The sequence below is a fragment of the Nymphalis io genome, chromosome 6, assembly GCF_905147045.1.
Source record: "Nymphalis io chromosome 6, ilAglIoxx1.1, whole genome shotgun sequence".
Taxonomy (NCBI): domain Eukaryota; kingdom Metazoa; phylum Arthropoda; class Insecta; order Lepidoptera; family Nymphalidae; genus Nymphalis; species Nymphalis io.
Genome location: NC_065893.1, coordinates 7,991,742 through 8,012,111, shown reverse-complemented (window position 1 = coordinate 8,012,111; position 20,370 = coordinate 7,991,742). Strand labels below are relative to the sequence as shown.

At 35.0% G+C, this 20,370-nt stretch overlaps 1 protein-coding gene across 1 annotated transcript; it reads left to right on the top strand.

Annotated features, from left to right (window-relative positions):
- The first annotated feature begins 568 nt into the window (after positions 1-568).
- LOC126768956 (cytochrome b5-related protein-like) lies at positions 569-10,554 on the top strand. The gene is made up of 5 exons (XM_050487452.1): positions 569-878; positions 7,732-8,135; positions 8,320-8,508; positions 9,173-9,403; positions 10,227-10,554. Exons 1-5 carry the CDS (start codon positions 624-626, stop codon positions 10,510-10,512), a joined length of 1,365 nt encoding a protein of 454 aa, XP_050343409.1. The 5' UTR covers positions 569-623; the 3' UTR covers positions 10,513-10,554.
- Positions 10,555-20,370: the final 9,816 nt, after the last annotated feature.

Below are 20,370 nucleotides of genomic sequence, written 5' to 3'. Positions count from 1 at the left end.
CTCAGCTATAAGCGATGGTTGACATTTCTTACAATGCCAATGTCTAAGGGCGTTTGGTGACCACTTACCATCAGGTGGCCCATATACTCGTCCACCTTCCTATTCTATAAAAAAAAAAACAAAACAAGGTCGTGACCAATCTGTACAATGCGCTGTGCATCCGCTCTCGGGTATGCCTTTCTACAGGACTTGGAATTTTTATTGTAGTTTGCTTATATTATATTATATTATAATTATAAGCTTTCATTATATACATAAGCTATCATTTAATTACACTAAAAACTAAGCGGCATAATAGTATCACTAAACAGGCTACCCGTTCCATTTAGTTATACATTTAAAGGTCTGCAAACGAGACGTCATTGAATTTTATACGAACAAACAGAAATTCACAAAAAATCAGAGAATAAAAAAATACCCTATTCTATTTTATTATATTAGTACGTTAAAATAGCTTAAGTTCATTATTATTATGTTTAAAAAACAAGTACATGATAACGATAATGAGACACTATATAAACAAGTTAAAACTAAATTCGAGTTTATTCTTCACAGTTTTATTTTCGTTTCAAGCTTTCTTGAAAAATAGTGCATGTGTATTTGGTTTTACAATCACTTCAATAATGGCACCAAATGATACTAATTATTTGGAAATAGCCCATCAACGAGCCATCGAAAAAAAAACTCATGTTAGCTTCCCTCAACTTAAGTATCCATCGTTGAGGGATGAAGGCTTAAAGGATCCGGTACAATGGCTAAAAGGAAAAGCAATGGACGATGGCGCTGAAGGCTTGTGGCGAGTGCACGACAGATTGTATGATTTGAAGGAATTTGTTCAGAACCACCCAGGTGGCTCGGAGTGGTTGGAGCTTACAAAGGTATGATCTTAATTAGTCAATTAAGATTCATTAAAAGGCTTTGAACCTCACTAGAGGCAATTTTAAATACATATATTTACTTTTTAATTAAACTTAAATAATATTAGAGTTATATTACTGTTATTTATTGTTGTCCTATAAAGTTATTTATCAGAACTGAGATAAGATAATAATTTTGTAGGTTTTTATTTATTTACTTAAAATATTTTAAGTTCACATAAAAAAATAAAAAATAAGTTTCTTTGTATTGGTTGCATAAATAATGCAAGCAAATAACTTAGTAAAAAACTTATTATTAGTTTTTAGTAACCAGTAACTTATTCGAAACAAAAAGAAATACGTATATTTTTTAAATATACGTCAATAATATTTTAATAAGATCAGTTCAGTTCGTTTGATTTTTTTTTCTGAAATCACCCAAAAACACTATTTCGATTAGTGTTTTGGTCTTGTCGCCTGTACGCAATGTTAATACAATTTAGTAATGGAGTACGCGTCGATATTTTCAAAGTGTAATATATCCGAAAGCCTTGATTAAAATGAAACAAAAGAGAGCATACCTAGTCTTACTTAGTATCGCCTGATTTACAATTGGTACAAATAAAATAAAATATTATTAAATAAAAGTATCATATACGTTGACACAATTTAGGAAACACTGTATCGAATATAATTATAGTTTACGGAGTGTACCTCGTTATAGACCAACGTAGGCTAGATAAAGGCCGCAGACCCCAATAAAAATTTGTAAGTTGGAAGTATGTACCTCGGAAAACACGTAAGGTCCTGCACCTGAACTCTTTCCGCTTGTGGCGGACCAACCCAATAATTTGTAAAAGGAACCCGTAAGTAAATTTTTATGGTAGTAGCCTCAGCACTTTGGGCTGTGCGTTGATATGTCAGTCATTCAGTCAATTATTCTTTTATATATAGATAAGCTCGTATTTGTAACATAAACAATTAAAATTACTCATTCTATATGAAAATATTACGAAAAAAAACATATAATATTATTAAATTATGTATTTTTTCATTTTAAAACACAAAGCTTAATTTTGATTGCTTTAATTTTTTTTTAAAGTTTGGTTTACAGTCCATAATAATTATAGATCAAATTAAATTTTTTTAAGTGATGCCAGTAATTAGAGTTTTGATTCACAATAGTTTAACAGACAAGAAATAATAAAAAAGATTTGTTAAGATATCTTATTAAAACACAAATAATCTACTTAATTTGTTTTATTTATTTAATCTTTATTGAACACAATAAATTTATATACTAATAATTATATCGTATTGCATACATAATAAAAAATATATTATATGAATAAGACAAAAACAGTATACGTAACATGTAAATTGATTGTCATTTAAGGAAGAAACATGATCGTATTTATGGAGACGGGAGGTTGGGGATGTAATGCGTACAGTTGTTAACAAGACTGTCTAACTTATCTAGAATAGATTCGTTAAACTCTAAATTCACACATTTGCTTGATCCAATATGTTATGCATATAATGTGAGTAGTATGGGTATATTTTTAATGAAAGGAAAAAATCTTAAAGTTACTTTATTTATCAGTCATATTGTAGAAAAAGGTTAAATTCGAATATCACAATACTATTGAATATTATGATCCTGATTTGTCCCAATAGGCTGAAAGTTGACACTCTGATACAGTTAACCATTTGCAAAATCGAGAACAACGTGTTCTCGCTAGGGCAATGCTAATTAAATGGCTCCCATGAAAATTAAATGACTACATTTATTACCGCGTCTTATTATACTACTTTGACAGGGACATCATTTTAAAGCGTATGTGTATCTGACACTATTTTGAATATATTTAGCAACTTTGAGATATGTTTTACGTTTAGCGCCTTTAAAACCATTCAATTTCTTAATTTAATATAAAATAATAAATTTTGACATATATTTACTACACAATATTATACTATATCTATCGAGGCTCATATTCAATTGAAGTTATTTAATATTTGGCAAGAACTTGGAATATCTTATTACAACATTTTTTATTAAAATTATGGCTTCAATCTTAACAAAACTTGGTCAAATGTTCCAGAAATATGAATGATCCATAAAAAGAGGATGCTATGTTTTTCGGCAGTCGTTCCACTATCGTTGCAATAAAATGGGCAAATTATAGCGTGGCTTACTATATCACATTTCAATGATGATCAATCCATTTTTTTCACAATTATTATTAAATTACTATCAAAATAGTCACATTTAATTAATTATTTACCGTAAAAAAAATGAATCACTATCGAAAAATTCTTGACCCAATAGAAAAAAATGTCGTCCATCGTGTCTCGATGCGGGAAGTGCCTCATCGCCAAATACCACCACCACCTTGCGACTCAATCATGCCAGAGATACGAATTAAGTCTCTTAAATTCAAGTCAAGTCCTTGGAAGATTGCTAACTTACAACCTGTATAAATAACAAACTCCTGGCGTACCTCGAAGAAAACGATCTCCTATCAGACCAGCAGTACTGCTTTTGTCGGAATCAATCAACATCAAAAGGAGATTTTTTAGTATACGCTACTAACATCTGGGGCGAAGCCATGGGCAAGTACAGTGAAGTGTTAGCCGTTTCACTTGACGTGTCCAAGGCTTTCAACCGGGTTTGGCATGAGGGCCTTCTGAGCAAGCATCTTAGCTACGGGATACCTGTTGACTCTGCAACTGGATATCAGATTTTCTGAGTGTAACGGAGAGATACATATCAGGTCACCGAGCTAATGCAACGGAAACTCCTGAGGCCTTGGTAGAAGAGGTATCGGATTGGGGTGATAAAAACCAAGTCAAATTTAATCCTACCAAGACTCAAGCGTGTTTGTTTACCGCCAAGAGGAATCCATTCCCCCTGACTACGACTTTCCGCAATGTATCTGTACCCATCACTGCCAATATTAAGCTTCTAGGCTTTAACATCCAAACTCAACTTTGGACAATGCATTGAATCCAAAGCTAAAACTGCTGGTAAAAAACTTGGCATCCTCAATAAGGTCAAACAGTACTACACACCGGAACAGCTTATGACCTTATATCAAGCCCAAGTCAGATCGTGTATGAAGTACAGCAGTCACATATGGGACGGCTCTGTTAAGTACCAGCTTGATGCTTTGGATCATTGGCGACCAGACACTGGTCATATGACTCCAGACCTTAGAACACCGTCGTAAGGTTGCCTGTCTATTACTATATTAATACTAACTAATTAATTAAACTATTTAATTTGGTTCCCCCGTCACCTTCACCGTCACCTCAGAACTGCGAGGCATCGTTAAGTTCTGCACTCGTACGTATGTACGTAGTTGACGTATTTGAGACACGTTCAAAACGATTTGTTTCCTCGTTTCTGATACTTACCACTAAGGTCTGGAATAACCCTCCCGACCTCCGTTTTCCCCACCACCTACAATATGGGTACCTTCAAGTTAAGAGTGAATAGGCACCTTCTAGGCAAGCGCGCTCCACCTTAGACTGTATCTTCACTTTCCATCAGGTGTGATAACAGTCAAGCGCTAGCCTATATATTTAAAAATAAAGGAAAACCTCAATAATTTTTTATTTGTCCGTTCCGCGACTTTAAAACCTAATGTCGGTATCTGCATCCTTATAAACTAGCTACTCGCACAACTAAATAGAAGCAAATATAATGTTAATATAAATGGCCAACACATTACACATCTGCGATTTGCCGACGACATTGTCATCATGGCGGAGACTCTGCAGGATTTGGAAGAGATGCTAAAAAGCCTGAGCGATTCTTCAAGACAAGTAGGTCTCGGGATGAACATTGAAAAGACCATTGAAATTATGGCAAACCGACATGTATCCCCGAGACCAGTGGTCGTAAATGGCTCTCCACTTGAAGTTGTGCAGGAATATATCTACCTGGGCCAAACTATACAACTTAGCCGGCACAACTTTGAGAAGGAGGCTAAAAGAAGAATACGTTTGGGCTTGGCGGCATTCGGGAGGTTACGTCATATTTTTGAATCGTCAATCCCACAGTCGCTTAAGACCAGGGTCTTCAATCAGTGCGTCCTACCTGTAATGACTTGCGGTGCCGAAACGTGGACACTTACCGTAGGACTGGTCTACAAATTTAGGGTCGCTCAGCGAGCAGTGGAACGTGCGATGCTTGGGGTTTCTCTGGCAGATAGAATCCGAAATGAGGACATTCGCCAGAGAACTAAAGTCACCGACATCGCGCTTAGAATTAGCTCGTTGAAGTGGAAGTGGGCTGGTCATGTTTCCAGGCGCATTGATGGCCGATGGAGCCGACACGTGTTAGAGTGGAGACCACGCTTAGGCAAACGTAGTGTAGGACGCCCTGTGACAAGATGGGCCGACGATTTAAAAAAGGTGGCAGGTTCGGGATGGATGCGGACTGCCCAAGATCGGGATGGTTGGCGTTCTATGGGGGAGGCTTTCGTCCAGCAGTGGACGGCAAAAGGCTGATACAAAAAAAAAAATGATGTGAGCCTGACATAGATAACCCCATTATTTTATTTTAATAAAAAAAACCTGATGAACAAAACATTTTTATGCATACACAACAAATTTTTCAATGTATTCAAAGTTAATTATATTTTTATGACACGTTTAATGGTAAGCAAGTGTAATATCGGCCAATTTATTACGTAGTAAAAAACACACAATTAATTCTATTTTCAGGTAAGAGGCTATTAACCGAAAGTCATTCTTATTTAGAAGTGTTTCTTGATTATTTTGAAATGAATTTTCGATTAGACGACCTCGTCAAGGTTTATTTTAAGAAAAAGTTAATATTTAATTTAGCCACCTACCACCATATCGTAAAGCGTTAGGTAATATTTAGTAATTAGGAAGGATTTGATTTGATTTGATTTTGATTATATAATAGTATCAGATAATGATTATTTAATAAAGGTAATTTTCTTACATGGTATAATGGTTTGATACGTGATTATGTACTTGTGTTATTTGTCAAAGAGTTTTTAGTGAAAACATCAATGTAATGATATTACACAGAGTATTATCTAAGTCAATATCTATTATCTAAGGTCCAACACAAGTTGCACAGTCAGCTTTCAGAATAGCAAAAGACTGCACATTGCAAATGTTATAGTGGCAATTACGCGAGTTGGACAAATGGACAGAGTAGTTATTATTGTTTATTGTCTCAATTTAACTCAGGAAAGTAGTTAGTCACTGTACAACGTTTAACTGTAGGTAAAGATTTACTGACACTATGCAATAACAAATTGCCAATATCATTTAGTTATCTAATATAATACGTTAATAGTATTCACAGAAAGCGCTTTTATTACCAGATTACCTCTTACTTTTTTGAATTTGGCTTCAGCCTTATTTTTTTTGCTTTTGTAAGTTCTTCGATATCTTCGGCGATAGTCGACGGCTGTTTTTCTTGATGGATGGATTTCTTGATGGATATGGATTAAGGGGAGTATTTTGTAATTTCAATTTAAAAAATCCACACGTAATGGTAGATCAAGGGTACGAAGCTCACTTCGTCACTTGTTGTGTACTTATTTTACTATATATTATTCTTTGAAGGAGTTACGTAATTTTGAAGAAATAAAATTACACGTATGGAGGCTGAACTGCTCGTGTAAAAGAGCTAACTTAAAGTTGAAAAATAGTTTTGGCAAAAAATCGTTAAAAATTACTTTAAAAAATTGCCAGCTTGTACACGCTATAAAAATAGATATTGAATACTTATCAATAAACGCCCATAAAAAGTTAAGAAAAACGAGTTTTTTCTTTGTTTGTTAGTCTTTCAATATAAATGTTTTATGTAGAATTATGGGTAGAACCCATGCGAAGCAGGCAGCTAGTTTAAAAAAATGACTGCAGCTAGTAAAATTTCAGATTTACCGCGCGCCCTTTACACGCCTTTGTGATGCAATACCAATTTTTACGCTTTTTCTATCTACGACAACGACGACGTTTTGTATTTTTTTTTTGTGCTGCACATATTTTACAAATAACTCTGAAGAATATGATTCTTTTCTGTTTGTAGTCGTCTAGTCGCTCAATGGCCTGACTTAAGAAAAAAAATGTTTGACATGCGTCAGAAGTGGTTTTTCTCGGAATGAAAATGTAATAAGCGCCGGTAAATAGTAAAACGTAACGGTTTCACAAATATGTCTTAAGAAAGTCCTAGCTTATTTATAAATATAATTAATTATTATCTAATTTTTGTCTCAATAACCTTTAGCATTACGATTATATATCAGAAAAATGTAATGGTTATAATATATTTCCTGACTTTTGTCAATCGAGAAAATTCTATGCTTTTAATCTTTTGATCGAACTTGAAAGTAAAATGTAGCTTATATAAAATAATTTAATTTTTACTTTGAAGTGGATTTACCTATACAAAATCAAATAAAATATTAGTAATTTTGCTTAATGTAAATTTATTTATTACATGTTATTGTATGGGGTAATCTTTCTTGATAATATAAACAACGTATCTAAAATGATGATGTAACTCCTCTTATCACAAATAATAATAAAAACACAAACTTGAATAACAATTGTAAAGGCAATGCTATTTGCTATTTGATAAAGTTATTTTATTAATGATTATTTCCTTACAGGCACAAGAGATATGAATCAAAGTAAGATACGGTTTTATTTCTTACAGTGCCATTGTGTATGACGAAGACGACCGCGTAAAACAGATAGCCCATTTCTTCAACTACCTTCCTTAAATAAATTGAAAAAATAATAGTTCGGATATTATATTCCCATTATGGTCAATTTTATTAAATCATTATTTCATTATGGATTTTGTTCGTTATTTTAGGGTACCGATATTACCGAAGCATTTGAATGTCACCATATAAAAACAATAGCAGAGAAAATCTTACAAAATTTTTATGTGAGAGATGCTAAAGCTCCTAGAAATTCTCCCTTTACATTTAAAGAAGATGGGTTTTTTAAAACATTGAAAAAAAACGTAAGAGAAGAGCTCGAAAAAATACCAAAAGATGTGTCAAAATATACTGATATGGTCACAGATGGATTGCTACTAACCTGTCTCATAGCATCGGCGTTGTCATGTTGGGCAACTAATTATTGGCTTGTAATGGCATCCTATATTGTAGCATCTGTTTCACTAGCATGGTTGGTTGTTGCCTCACATAACTATATTCATAGAAGATCTAATTGGAGAATGTACATTTTCAATATAAGCTTATGGTCTTACAGGTATGTTATTCTTCACATGTTTTAGTGTTGAAAATATTTTTATAAAATATATTTTTATTTAAATTATATTAAATTGCAATTAATTTAAAGGCTTATATTAAAAAAGGTCATATTTCAATAAATAGTTTTGTGTTTGTGAATAAAATTGTAATTGAATAACAAATATGTACATATAATATTTCAGAGATTTTCGAGTGAGTCACGTACTTTCACATCATCTTTATCCAAATACTTTGATGGATTTGGAAATTAGCGCGTTTGAACCCTTGATTGAATTTAATCCAAGAAGAAACAAACAATTTTACCACAAGTTTACTTTTTTATTAGAATTTATCGCTTTCCCTCTCATTTTTGTATACAATTTCATAAGAAGGTACGTTATTTTTAAGATTTATTAATTATAATACATAATATTATTAAAAAGAATTCTTCTTTACAATGACGATTGCGTGGACCAATGTATATGTACATATATATACGAGAATAAAAATCTATGAAGATGTAAAACGAATCGTGTACTGAGACGAGCGTATGTGGGATGCATGGGTGATATTTGAAATTGGTCAAACGTCACAATAAATGTACAATGGTATTTGTGCATTTATAATATAATTGATAATTATGACGTGAAAATAAGTAAATGAAATAGTGATAAATATATATGTGTTGCACAAGTTAATATAACCTCAAGGTTTTATGTTGTATTTATTTATATGTTTGATTTACGACTACTGTAGAATTCCGTAGAACATTTTACAATAAATAAATTCCAAAATGATATTAAAAAAAGTATTGATATAAAGAATATTATTCATACAATGCATACAGGAATAAATATAAAATAAAAATGTTGAAATTTTCTCTTGATACATGGCAATAGAATTTAAATTGTATTATTTAAACACGATGAAATTATTTAATTGTATGTAAAGTAACTACTAAGTTAAATGTCTTGAAAAATTACGGTTAAATAAGATAAAACTGATGAATCAATTATACATTCCCAAACACAAATTTGACCTTTGATTTATTTTCAGGTTTCTCCTTAACTTTTTATGCGATGGATTTTTTAAAAATCATTATCGTTGGCATGATGGCGTGGGATTTTTATTACCTACGTGGATGTATCTCATTAGTGGAGCTTGTTTGTACGACGTATTTATTATGTGGCTTTGGATAATTTGTACGGGAAGTTTAACCTTTTTTACGATTGGATCAAATGCTGCACACCACCATCCAAAAATATTTAAGGATGGCGATCAAATCAGGTAAACAATGTATAATATTTATACAAAAATAACATGTATTCCAACTTATGAATATTTGTTGAAATGAAATAACGATGAATAAAACGTATTCCTAAAAAGTCAAGTAAAGCTTGTAAATGTTCTACTAAGGTCTCCTATCCGTTTGAGGAGAAAGGAGACCTTAGGAGCTAAATAAACCACAATGCTTCAATACAAATCTTTTGAATACCTAGAAGATTTTCGTCGAACACATGCAGGTTTCCTAACTATTTTTTCCTTCACTGCCGAGGAAACCTGCTTGTGCTCGTATAAGATGAACTATAAACACAAATGAAGTACAAAAAATTCAGTGGTACTTAATCTCATAAGATTCTGGTGTTCTAACTACTTGGACATATCAGTTCCTTTTTAAAATATAACTAAGAAATAACCTATACATTATGATAATTATGATATGACTCATCTTTAAACATAGTATTTGTTCCAGTAATATATAGATTTTACTTTTATGTGTGTGTAGTAGTCAACATTAAAAAACTAACGTTAATTTTTAAACGACATCCATCCAATAACCGAAATTATTTTTTTTCTTTCTTTTTAAGTTGTTTTATATTTTATTTCTTCGAAAATAGAAGTTGAAATGTCTAAATTAGCATGTTCGATAAGCAAATGATTGTAACGCAAACCCTTTCTTAAAAACGTTGCTTAGCTTAAACCTTAGTTAAAAATGGATGTACCTTTTCTATTGAATGTAAAATCAATAATGATAGAAAGAGCGAAATCAGTGTCTTACTAAACACATTCATTCAGAAATTTATGTTTATTAGTTTTAGTATTTTTTCAGTGATGTAACACCAGATTGGGGCATGCACGAACTTGAAGCTGTTATGGATCGACCTGATATCAATGACAATCATTTCAAAGTGATGACTTTCTTTGGACATCATGCATTACATCACCTATTTCCAACTTTAGATCACGCTGTGTTAAAATATTTATATCCAGTGTTTTTAGAACACTGTAAAAAATACCGAGCGAATTTCCGATTGACGTCACAGTTAGACCTCTTTCTTGGTCAAATTAAGATGACTCAGAAAAAAGAACCATCACTTCTTAGTGAAAGATATTGACCTCAAGCATTATAAAAAAATATTAAAATAAATATAACATAATTTATATATTTTTACAAGCTACTTTAAGCTTGGATAGTAGTAGTTTATCTTCTATGAGATAAAATATTTATTTAATAGCTTTCAATTTTGTTAAATAACTAAATGTTTTACTTTTTATGAAAAATTAAAATAAATACATGAATTGGAATAACTATAACTAAGTCATTTGTAATTAATATTTTATGTAACAAAGATTCTTAAACATTTTTAATTACTGAAGAATAAAAAAAATATGTGAAAAATAAAAGTTGTCTGCTTGGTTGTGAAGATCCCATTACAGTTTAAATTGCTTTTAAAATTCAAGGAACTAGAAATTGAAATTTACGACAACTTAATTTGCAATTTGCGGGATTATGAATTAACTTACTCATTTAGCAAATAAGTTAAGTTAATATTTTGGGATATTATACTAAATTGTTGTACTTTGTTGACTTAACCGAAGACCAATTAACTAAGCTTGAGAGACTTCAAAATACATTTATTCGGTTTACACTGGGATTACGCAAATATGACCACATTTCACAATTTCGTTCTCGTCTTAATTGGTTACCCATTCGACTTCGCCGGAATATACACATCCTGTCTATTCTGTACTGCGTGTTGTTTCACCCTTATACTCCCCCTTACTTGAAGGAGAAATTTTTATTTTTAGGAAATCCTGGAGAAGTAGTTCGTTCTGTGAAGAGATGGATTTTAAAGGTGCCCGAACATTTTTTTTTTTTTATATGCCCCGGGATGGCAAATGTCTCTACTCCACCTGATGGTAAGTGGTAGTAGAGTCCAAACGCGACGACGGCCAGTACAGACGGGAAAAACGTTCTGCACTAGCCGCCTTCGCGTTGCCGGCCCGCAAGATGCCTCTTCACGCCTCGTTTGAAGGAACCCGGGTTATAAGAGGAGGGGAACACGTGAGCTGGTAAGGAATTCCATTTTTTGGAAGTGCGACAAGGAAAGGAGTTGCCAAATTTCTTTGTTCGCGATGGAATTGATGTCACAGTTAAGCGGTGACATCGAGAACCAGCTCGCGTGGACTTAAGAAGGAAGGGGGAAGCAGGAATTAGAGAGAATAATTCCTCGGAGCACTCGCCGTGATACAGTCGATAGAAAGTGCTCAGTGCTGCTATCTCGCGACCCAATTGTAAAGGTTCAAGGGTGTTTGTGACCTTTACGTCGCCAATAATGCGTACTGCACGTCGCTGCAACCGGTCCAAGGCCTTCAGTAGGTACTTAGCGGAGCCATCCCAAAGGTGCGAGCAATATTCAACGCAAGACCGTACCTGTGTTTTGTATAACAGGCACAGTTGTTGTGGCGTGAAAAAACGCCGCACCATGTTCAGAACTACGAGTTTCCGTGAGGCTGTTTTTATAATAGCCTCGATGTAATCCCTTGGACTAAGGTCGCAGCGAATGTCCATCCCCAGCTTGGCGATTCTGCTTTGTATCATCAACGGTGTGCCACAGAGGGAGGGAAGAGGGGAAAATGGTGACCTTTTCGCTGTGAGAGCGCATACCTGTGTTTTCTTGGCATTAAACTCAACAAGGTTATCAGAACCCCATTTGGCGATGAGCTCTATCGTCCTATCGAGTTCAATGACAATATTCTCCCGCCTCTTCTCAGTTTCCGCCCGCCCAGCCACTGCGCGTCCGTGGTATCCACATGCACTGTACTATCATCTGCATAGCAATGTATGTTCCCAAGAGAGAGCATATCATTGATATGCAAAAGAAAGAGTGTGGGAGATAGCACAGATCCCTGGGGGACCCCAGCATTCACTTCATAGAATTGTGAGGCGCAACCATCAACCAAAACACGAAGGCTACGCTTGTGTAGGAAGCTGGCAATCCAGGTGCATAGCTGAGCAGGCAGACCATATGCCGGTAGCTTGGAGAGAAGACTTCTGTGCCAGACCCTGTCGAAAGCCTTGGAGATATCGAGGCTGACAGCCAACGATTCTCCATGCTTGTCGATAGCTTCACCCCAGAGGTGTGTTACGTACGGTAGAAGATCATTAATTAGACAGTGATCTTCTAGGTAATGGATCAGTTGGTTGTTTAGAATCCGTTCCATCACCTTACAAAGTACTGAGGTGATAGCTATTGCTCGATAACTTGCCGGGTCAGACCGATCCCCTTTTTTGGGAACCGCTTGCACATTAGCTCTTCTCCAAGCCTCCGGCACACATCCCGAAGAGAGAGAAAGTTGGAACAGGCGCGTTATTATCGATCACAGAGTTGTCGGCAAAGAGTTTAGCCAGGAGGTCGGCTTTCTCCTGCGGACTGTGAGCTAGCGATCCGTCCGGATTTCTGAGCGGTGGCAGCGAAGGTTGGCAGAAATTGTTTTGCACAGACTTGGTCAGACGCCAGAAGCTACGGGAGCCCCTAGGATGCGAAATAAGGTCAAAACCAATCTGTACAATGCACTGTGCATCCGCTCTCGTGTATGCCTTCCTACAGGACTTGGAATTTTTATTGTAGTTTGCTTTCAGTGAGTCAATGTTAGATGCCCCGCTAATGCAGCGAGATGCACAGAGCTATTGATGAGATCTGAGCTAGGAATGTAGTATTCCATTCCTAACATGATCTCATCGGCAACAGCAGCGGCACTAGCTGTCGGGTCTTTCCCACTGAAGCAACGGTTCTTCCAAGGGACTGACGCATAGTAATCGCGCATACCGTCCCAATCTGCCGACTTATAGTGCCAAACGCGACGTTTGCATACCGCTGATGGCGGCAGCTTGGCCTGTGGCACTTTGGTAGATATATGGCCGTGATCCGAAGAACCAAGGGGAGCTTGAACCACAACCTGATATTCCACCGGGTGAGAAGTCAGCAGAAGATCCAGTAGAGAAGGCGCTTGCCCATCAATGTCTGAGATCCTGGTGGGCTGATCAACCAGTTGGGTCAAGTCATGTGTGAGAGCAAAAGCATGTGCAGTTCTTCCAGCATGGTCAGTTTTGAGGGATTTCAACCATGATTCATGGTGAGCATTAAAATCCCCCAAAAACACCAATTCCGCGTTAGGAAACTGCTCTTGCGCAGCATCTGCCACCCGACTAAGATGGTCAAAAAATCGGCTTGTCTCCAAGTCACCATTGTGGGATCTGTAGAGGCACACGTAGACTCGACTCTGACGAACCAGGTCCACACGTACCACCAACATGGAGAAGGAGGGGTCCTCCAAGCAGCGCAATCGGTGACAACAAACATCTGCCTTGACGAACAAGCATACTCCGGCTTTCGCTTTAAAAGATTCTTCAAGCATGTAGCCGGGATAGTTAAGGTAGCTGGTGTCGCTATTTCATCATATATCAGCAATTTGCGTCTCCGTGAGAAACAACATTGCTGGCCGTGCTGTCTCGAGATGGTGGTGGTCAGCGTTGAGGTTAGCGTGGAGTCCAAGGATGTTAGAGAACTCGACCTCAAACAGCGAGGGCATGGTGGGGGTGTGCACCGCTGTACGACCGTTATTTCTGTTTTGTTGCGCTTCCATTTGGGAAAAAAAGAATGGAAAAGAGACGTGAAGAGAGTGACGTATTGCCACGATACGGATGGGCAAAGTGTGGAGGCGTGTTTCCCCTAGTGGTTGCCAAAAGGAAAAGTACACTGACCCGCCGGACGGAAGCGCCCCCGAACCCCTCCGGAAGTGGCCACCGGGACCCCACCTTCCGGTCACCAACCGGCACGACGGTCCACCCCGAGATTATGCGTGGCCTGGTGGGGCAGCCTCGCGAGCTGGTTAGGCACGCTCGGGCCCCTGTACTATGCCACGGGCGGCCAGCGGAACAGCCGTTTCTTCAGGTCTCCCTGTCCGGCAGGTCAATACAGTTTCCCCCGGCATTGGTTCAACAGCCGTCTCCACTGGACCAACACCCATCGCGGCAATACTCGCTCGGGCACTGGCTGTACGCTGGCTGACCTCGAAACGCGGCTGCAAGCCCCTTCACGACCATTTTTCACCATGCGTACGGTGGTAACAAGCCAGGCGGATGTTAGCATCCTACCACCAGATGAGCAGATGGTCGTTCAGATATCCCTTAGTCGCCTCTTACGACACCCATGGAAAAGAGAGGGGCAGTGAAATGTATTCTTTCTCCGTCACTGCACGGATAAAATCGTCATTTTTTTAATAATCATTTTATAATAATTCTTTTAAAATTCAGGCTTTTAAACTCTGGAACGATTTTCCTATAAATATTCGGGAGGCCAAATCTATAAATATTTTTAAAAAACTTGTGAAAGATCACTTTTTAATAATTTCTTTTATTTCAGGATTTCTTGTATCATTCATTTGCTTTTCTTTTTTCTTTTTTGTTATGTACTACTAAAGTGTACTCTATTTAAGTTTTTGTACTACTAACAAAATGAGTCCATGATACTTGAAATAAATATTATTATTATTATGTTTGAGGACTTATCGTTTTATTCGTTGTTGCTGTACATAGTATGTATTTATATCGTATACTTATAATTTTGTATGTACTGATAATATAATTTATTGATGGATATATGTATAGTATGTGTATTTTATATATATATATAAATTGTTTTATATTATATATGTATGTATAATATGTGTATTTTATATTTACATTTAATAATTGGTTTTGTTTTAATTAAATATTAATATTATTTTATTCATACCACCACCTACCACATATCCTATCTGTAATTACTTACACTCGGTTACCTGGAAGAGATCGCTGTGTAGCGATAAGGTCGCCATAATTGTACATTTATTTAGGCAATATACATGTTTTGTATCTTTCTATTTGTGGTGTGATGTACAATAAAGTATTAAAGTAAAAGTATTAAAGTAAATTAATAATTAAAATTTAACCATTATTTTTATTTCATAGCAATAAATATTTAAGAAGTATTTATCCAAGTATAAAATTATAATGCTTATTGCTACGTTCCATTTGAAGCTTAAATCGAAACTATATTTCAAACTTCTCCACTTAATGCAATAGTAAAATCAAAATAGTGCAAGTTAAGTTCCTTCAATTAAATGTAACGTATATTATCTTAGTACTATATAATATTCACTATCTTAATAAATAAAATTATAATTTTAAGGTTTGAAGTAAATTACAAATCTTCTCCTCAAAAAGGAGAAAAAGCAGCAGATTAACATTTTCAAACTGTTTCATTGCGTCACTAAAATACCACCGTTGTTTTTCAATGTTGTAACATTCACTATTCACTTGGTAGGGATTTGTGTCTATGTAGGTGCCTCCCTGTCATCTCGTTCTACAACCAAACAACAATACTAATTTTTGTGTTGTGCTCTGAAGGATGAATCAGCCAGTGTAACTACGAGCACAACGGATATAATATCTTAGATGTTTAATACTTTTAACAGTGCCCGTGTCTATGGGTGGTGATAACCACTTACCACATCACATTCATATCATCACATTACATAAAATATCTCTTTAGTTATTCACTTCGTTTCCACTCAATCTTTTTTAATATTTAGCTTTTATGTGGTGCATACGACGTCGAATCAACAATATAATTATTGAAATATTACTTGTTTACTTACAACATATCTGAACTTATTAAAATATTATATTTTGTTTAAATTTGCAATTACTTAAAAAAATAGGTTATTTTTATTACCATTTAAAGAATAATACCGAAACAGCAGCTCCTACTAGATATTTCTTTCATCCTATGATTGAGCGTAATAGCTATCAAATAAAAAATTCTACAAAAAATTACCTGTTTCATGAATCAAGTCGATTGAAGGCGGTCCAATTATGTTCAAAATAAAGCAATAATTCAGTGGTAACTGCACACAAGGGAGGTCCTTTTCCGACAGAGGACGATTTGATTGCGTCTGCGATAGATTTATTTAACTCTGTAATACATTTTCGGAAATTTTAAGCTATTATTAAATATATAAAAATGACTGCCTCGTTGGTCTAGTGGCTTGATGTTAGGCCGCATACCCGGAGGTCCTGGGTTCAATTCCCAGGTTGGGCCGGTAAAAGTTGTTGTTTTTTTCTGACAGAAAAATCTTAGTAGCAGCCCGGAGTCTGGAAGTTGGAAGTGTGTACACTCCCGTGTCTCGGAAAGCACGCTAAGGCGTTGGTCGTACGCCTGAACTCTTTCTGGTCGTGTCGGATTGCCTTCCCATTGGATTTTGAGAGTTAGGGAATAGAGAATGCACATGTGCTTGCGTATACACTTGTGCACTATAATATCTCCTACATAGTTGGCTAATCTCCCTTGAGATTGGCCGCTGTAGCTGTAATCGTTCTATATAAAAGAGATGTTATTAAAATAATCTACCCCTTTTGTATTTATTTAAATATTGGATTTATAGCGATTTAGCCTCAACTTTTTACTACACTACACTAATACTCGTAGTAAATATATATAGATAGAGATATAATAGAAAAATTATGTTTCGCTTCAATTTTTTAGACATATATTTTTTTTTCGTGGTTTTTGTATAATATTTTTTCAGAGATCAATGTTGCACATAGGTATATCTTAAATTTTACATTTTTATTTGAAATTATTTTAGAGATAAATGTTTCAATCCTAAATTGCAATTTATACCAATTAAAGTAAAGACCGTTCCGTGTTCTCTTAATAGCGTGGTAGGCATTTGCCCGAAGCGACGGAGATTTAAGAGACCTTTTATTTTTAACGTATAGCTGCTTTTTTAAGTTTACTATCGAGTACTGCGCCGGCCAATCGTGTCAATATAAGTCGTGGGCGTAAAGTTCAGAAATACGGTCTCTAGTAAAGATACGAAAAATTCGCAAAAAATATTATGGGTTAAATAATAGGTGTAATAACTTTGCAAGTTAGTTTTTTTCAAACTTACCTTGATATATTAAAAGAAAATGTAACATAGCGGTACAGAATTGTTAGATTAATTATTATTTATTTGTAGTTCAATATTATTTACACTACGTTAATTAAAATACATATATGACGGTAGCCATTTATAGAATCGCAAGACTCTTTGCCTGCCAAAACTGTTTGCCTCATACTAGAAGCAATAATTATTTTCGAGATACTATAGATATTTTCTGTAATAATAACAAAACCGCTTTAAGGAAATTGTGAACATACATAATGTTGATAGTGAACATATCTACATATCTATGTAGTCGGTAAAATTGATATACATTTTTAAGGTTAAATATCTGCAACCTTAATATATCCCTTTATATTTGAACAGAACCTACTTTAACATATATTTAGTCCGTAATCCGTAACAGCCTGTGAATGTCCCACTGCTGGGCTAAGGGCCTCCTCTCCTCTTTTTGAGGAGAAGGTTTGGAGCTTATTCCACCACGCTGCTCCAATGCGGGTTGGTAGAATTCACATGTGGCACAATTTCAGTGAAATTAGACACATGCAGGTTTCCTCACGATGTTTTCCTTCACCGTAAAGCACGAGATGAATTATAATCACAAATTAAGCACATGAAAATTCAGTGGTGCTTGCCCGGGTTTGAACCCACGATCATCGATTAAGATTCACGCGTTCTTACCACAGGGCCATCTCGGCTTTTTCATATATTTAGTAGGTACAATGAATTACATTTAATGCAGTGAATTTATGTTATCGTTTGTTAATTATTATTATAATATTTAATGTTGAATTCCTTTCATTGCGATCGGCCGTTGTTTTACTTTTACTCCAATCTCGACGCCCCTTAACCTACGCCTACATTGGATAACCTAACTGATAACTCATCTAAAGATTTGACCTGTTTTACGTCCAAGGTTTCTCATAATATATTTCAATTTTCTATGTATCTTATATTAACTGCCATGCTGGTCTAGAAACCGGCTTATACAGCTGGAGATTTTAGGGTTCTGGGTTCCAACGAGTTGAGTCTATAAAGTATAATTGGGTTATTCTGTCAATAAATGCAGCCGGAAGTTTAGAAGTTTTTAAAATCCTGTGTCTCACCGGTCACTTTGTATTGTTTGGTCCTATCGGATTACGAGTGTTATTAGAATCGAGAGTGCACTACTTAAATTCATGTTCGCATTTGATCACCATAAGCCATTTGACCTGCGTTGGTCAGTTCTCCTTTGAGAATCGGTCAGGAGGACATCATAATAAAATATGGCAACTGTTTTTTTTTTAATTTAACATCTAAATATCAAAATAGATACACCTTTTTAAATAGTATTAAATTTTTTTCTATTAATCTTAAGTTAATATTGTTTTTAATTTTATAGATTATTACTTTTTACTTTTAAGGTTACCTGTGCCGTCGTTTGTAGGGCTTAATAAAGTTTGCATTAAATTGTTTGGTTTTATCCTTATTAATAGTTTCATAAGATAGGAAGGGTTTTATTTTTTCTATTACTTGCTACTGTTTTACACGAGTAAAGCAACATATTATGTAAGTAGCATGCTCATGTGTAAATCATGCCAAAGATATCGTTGTCCTAGCAAATGGTAATACTACACCTCAAGTATTATGGAGGCATTGAAATAATTCAATATTTATCTTTAATTACCTAATAATCACACTAATATCATTAATACGAAAGGTTGCGTGTGCTGTGAGTATTAATTATTTCTTCACGCTTTATCACAGCTAGAATTAGGTAAAAGTAAATTTAAAATAGCAATTTATAAAAAAACTCAAGTGAACTCGTTTAACTACGCAGCGATTATGTGAATAAAGAATTACTTGTTTCAAACATTTGTTTGTTACGCCTTAACATCTTAAATACTCAACTGATCATCAATGAAATTTTGCATGCACGTTGTACGAGTGCCATGAGTTGAATGAGACCTAATACAATAAAACGCGGGAATTTAAAATTGCTTAATTGCTTAATTCCTTGTCGTATTCACCGGCTCACTATTAATCGGAATGCTTTGTAATTTTTTATACATTTTTATTTTATGTATAGTAATGACAACAAATACAAACTAAAGTATTATATATGAGTAAAGTATCGATGTATAAAATAATATTTAATACGTCATCGCTACATATTATGAAACAAAGTCGCCGCGTTTGTCGGTTGGAACGCGGTAAACGGTTTTTAATAATGGACAGAGTGATACATAAGGAAGACTCAGACGTATAAATCACTGATGTTTTGTGTAAATTGGTTAAAATGTGACAACGTTAGGTGAAAATATTGGACAAAATTATGCAGACTAGATTTCTTTCCTGGGGTAAAGAAACTACTACTACCACTGGGCCATCTCGGCTTCTGTTCTATTATTACATAAATTATATCTTCTGATAAAGATTTTCAAATAAGTTAGTTGCATCATTATCTATGTAAAAAAATCTGAGTATTGTAATTGTCATATGTCACGTAAGTTTATATGAAGTAATTTCTACATGCGTCGCTCCCGTCTCGACTCTCTAAAAGCTTTTGTCCGGGTTATTTGCTCGAAACGCAAGCACTCGTTTAGAATTCATATTTTACATGGAAGCCAAGATACAAACTTCTCACTTCTCATCTGAAAATTTAGCAGCTTACTGCATTGAAATAAAAAACTGTCATAGTATTACTATAGATTTTTGACATTTATAGATAATAAATGAATATATATTAATGCAGAAAAAATGTATGTTTTCCTTTAGCCTGCAATTTACGACTACTTGAAATTTAATTGAAAAAATGTTTTTTTTTTTTATTTGAATTAAGTCTTTGATTGACAGAGAGCCTTGGAAATTAAGATGATGTCTCTTGTAGCTCATTCATCCATCAAGCTGAAATCCAACAATATTATTTATTGCTCGTGGTGATAGAATATGTGATGCGTGGATGCTTTATCCGTGCAGTGACGGAGAAAGAATACATTTCA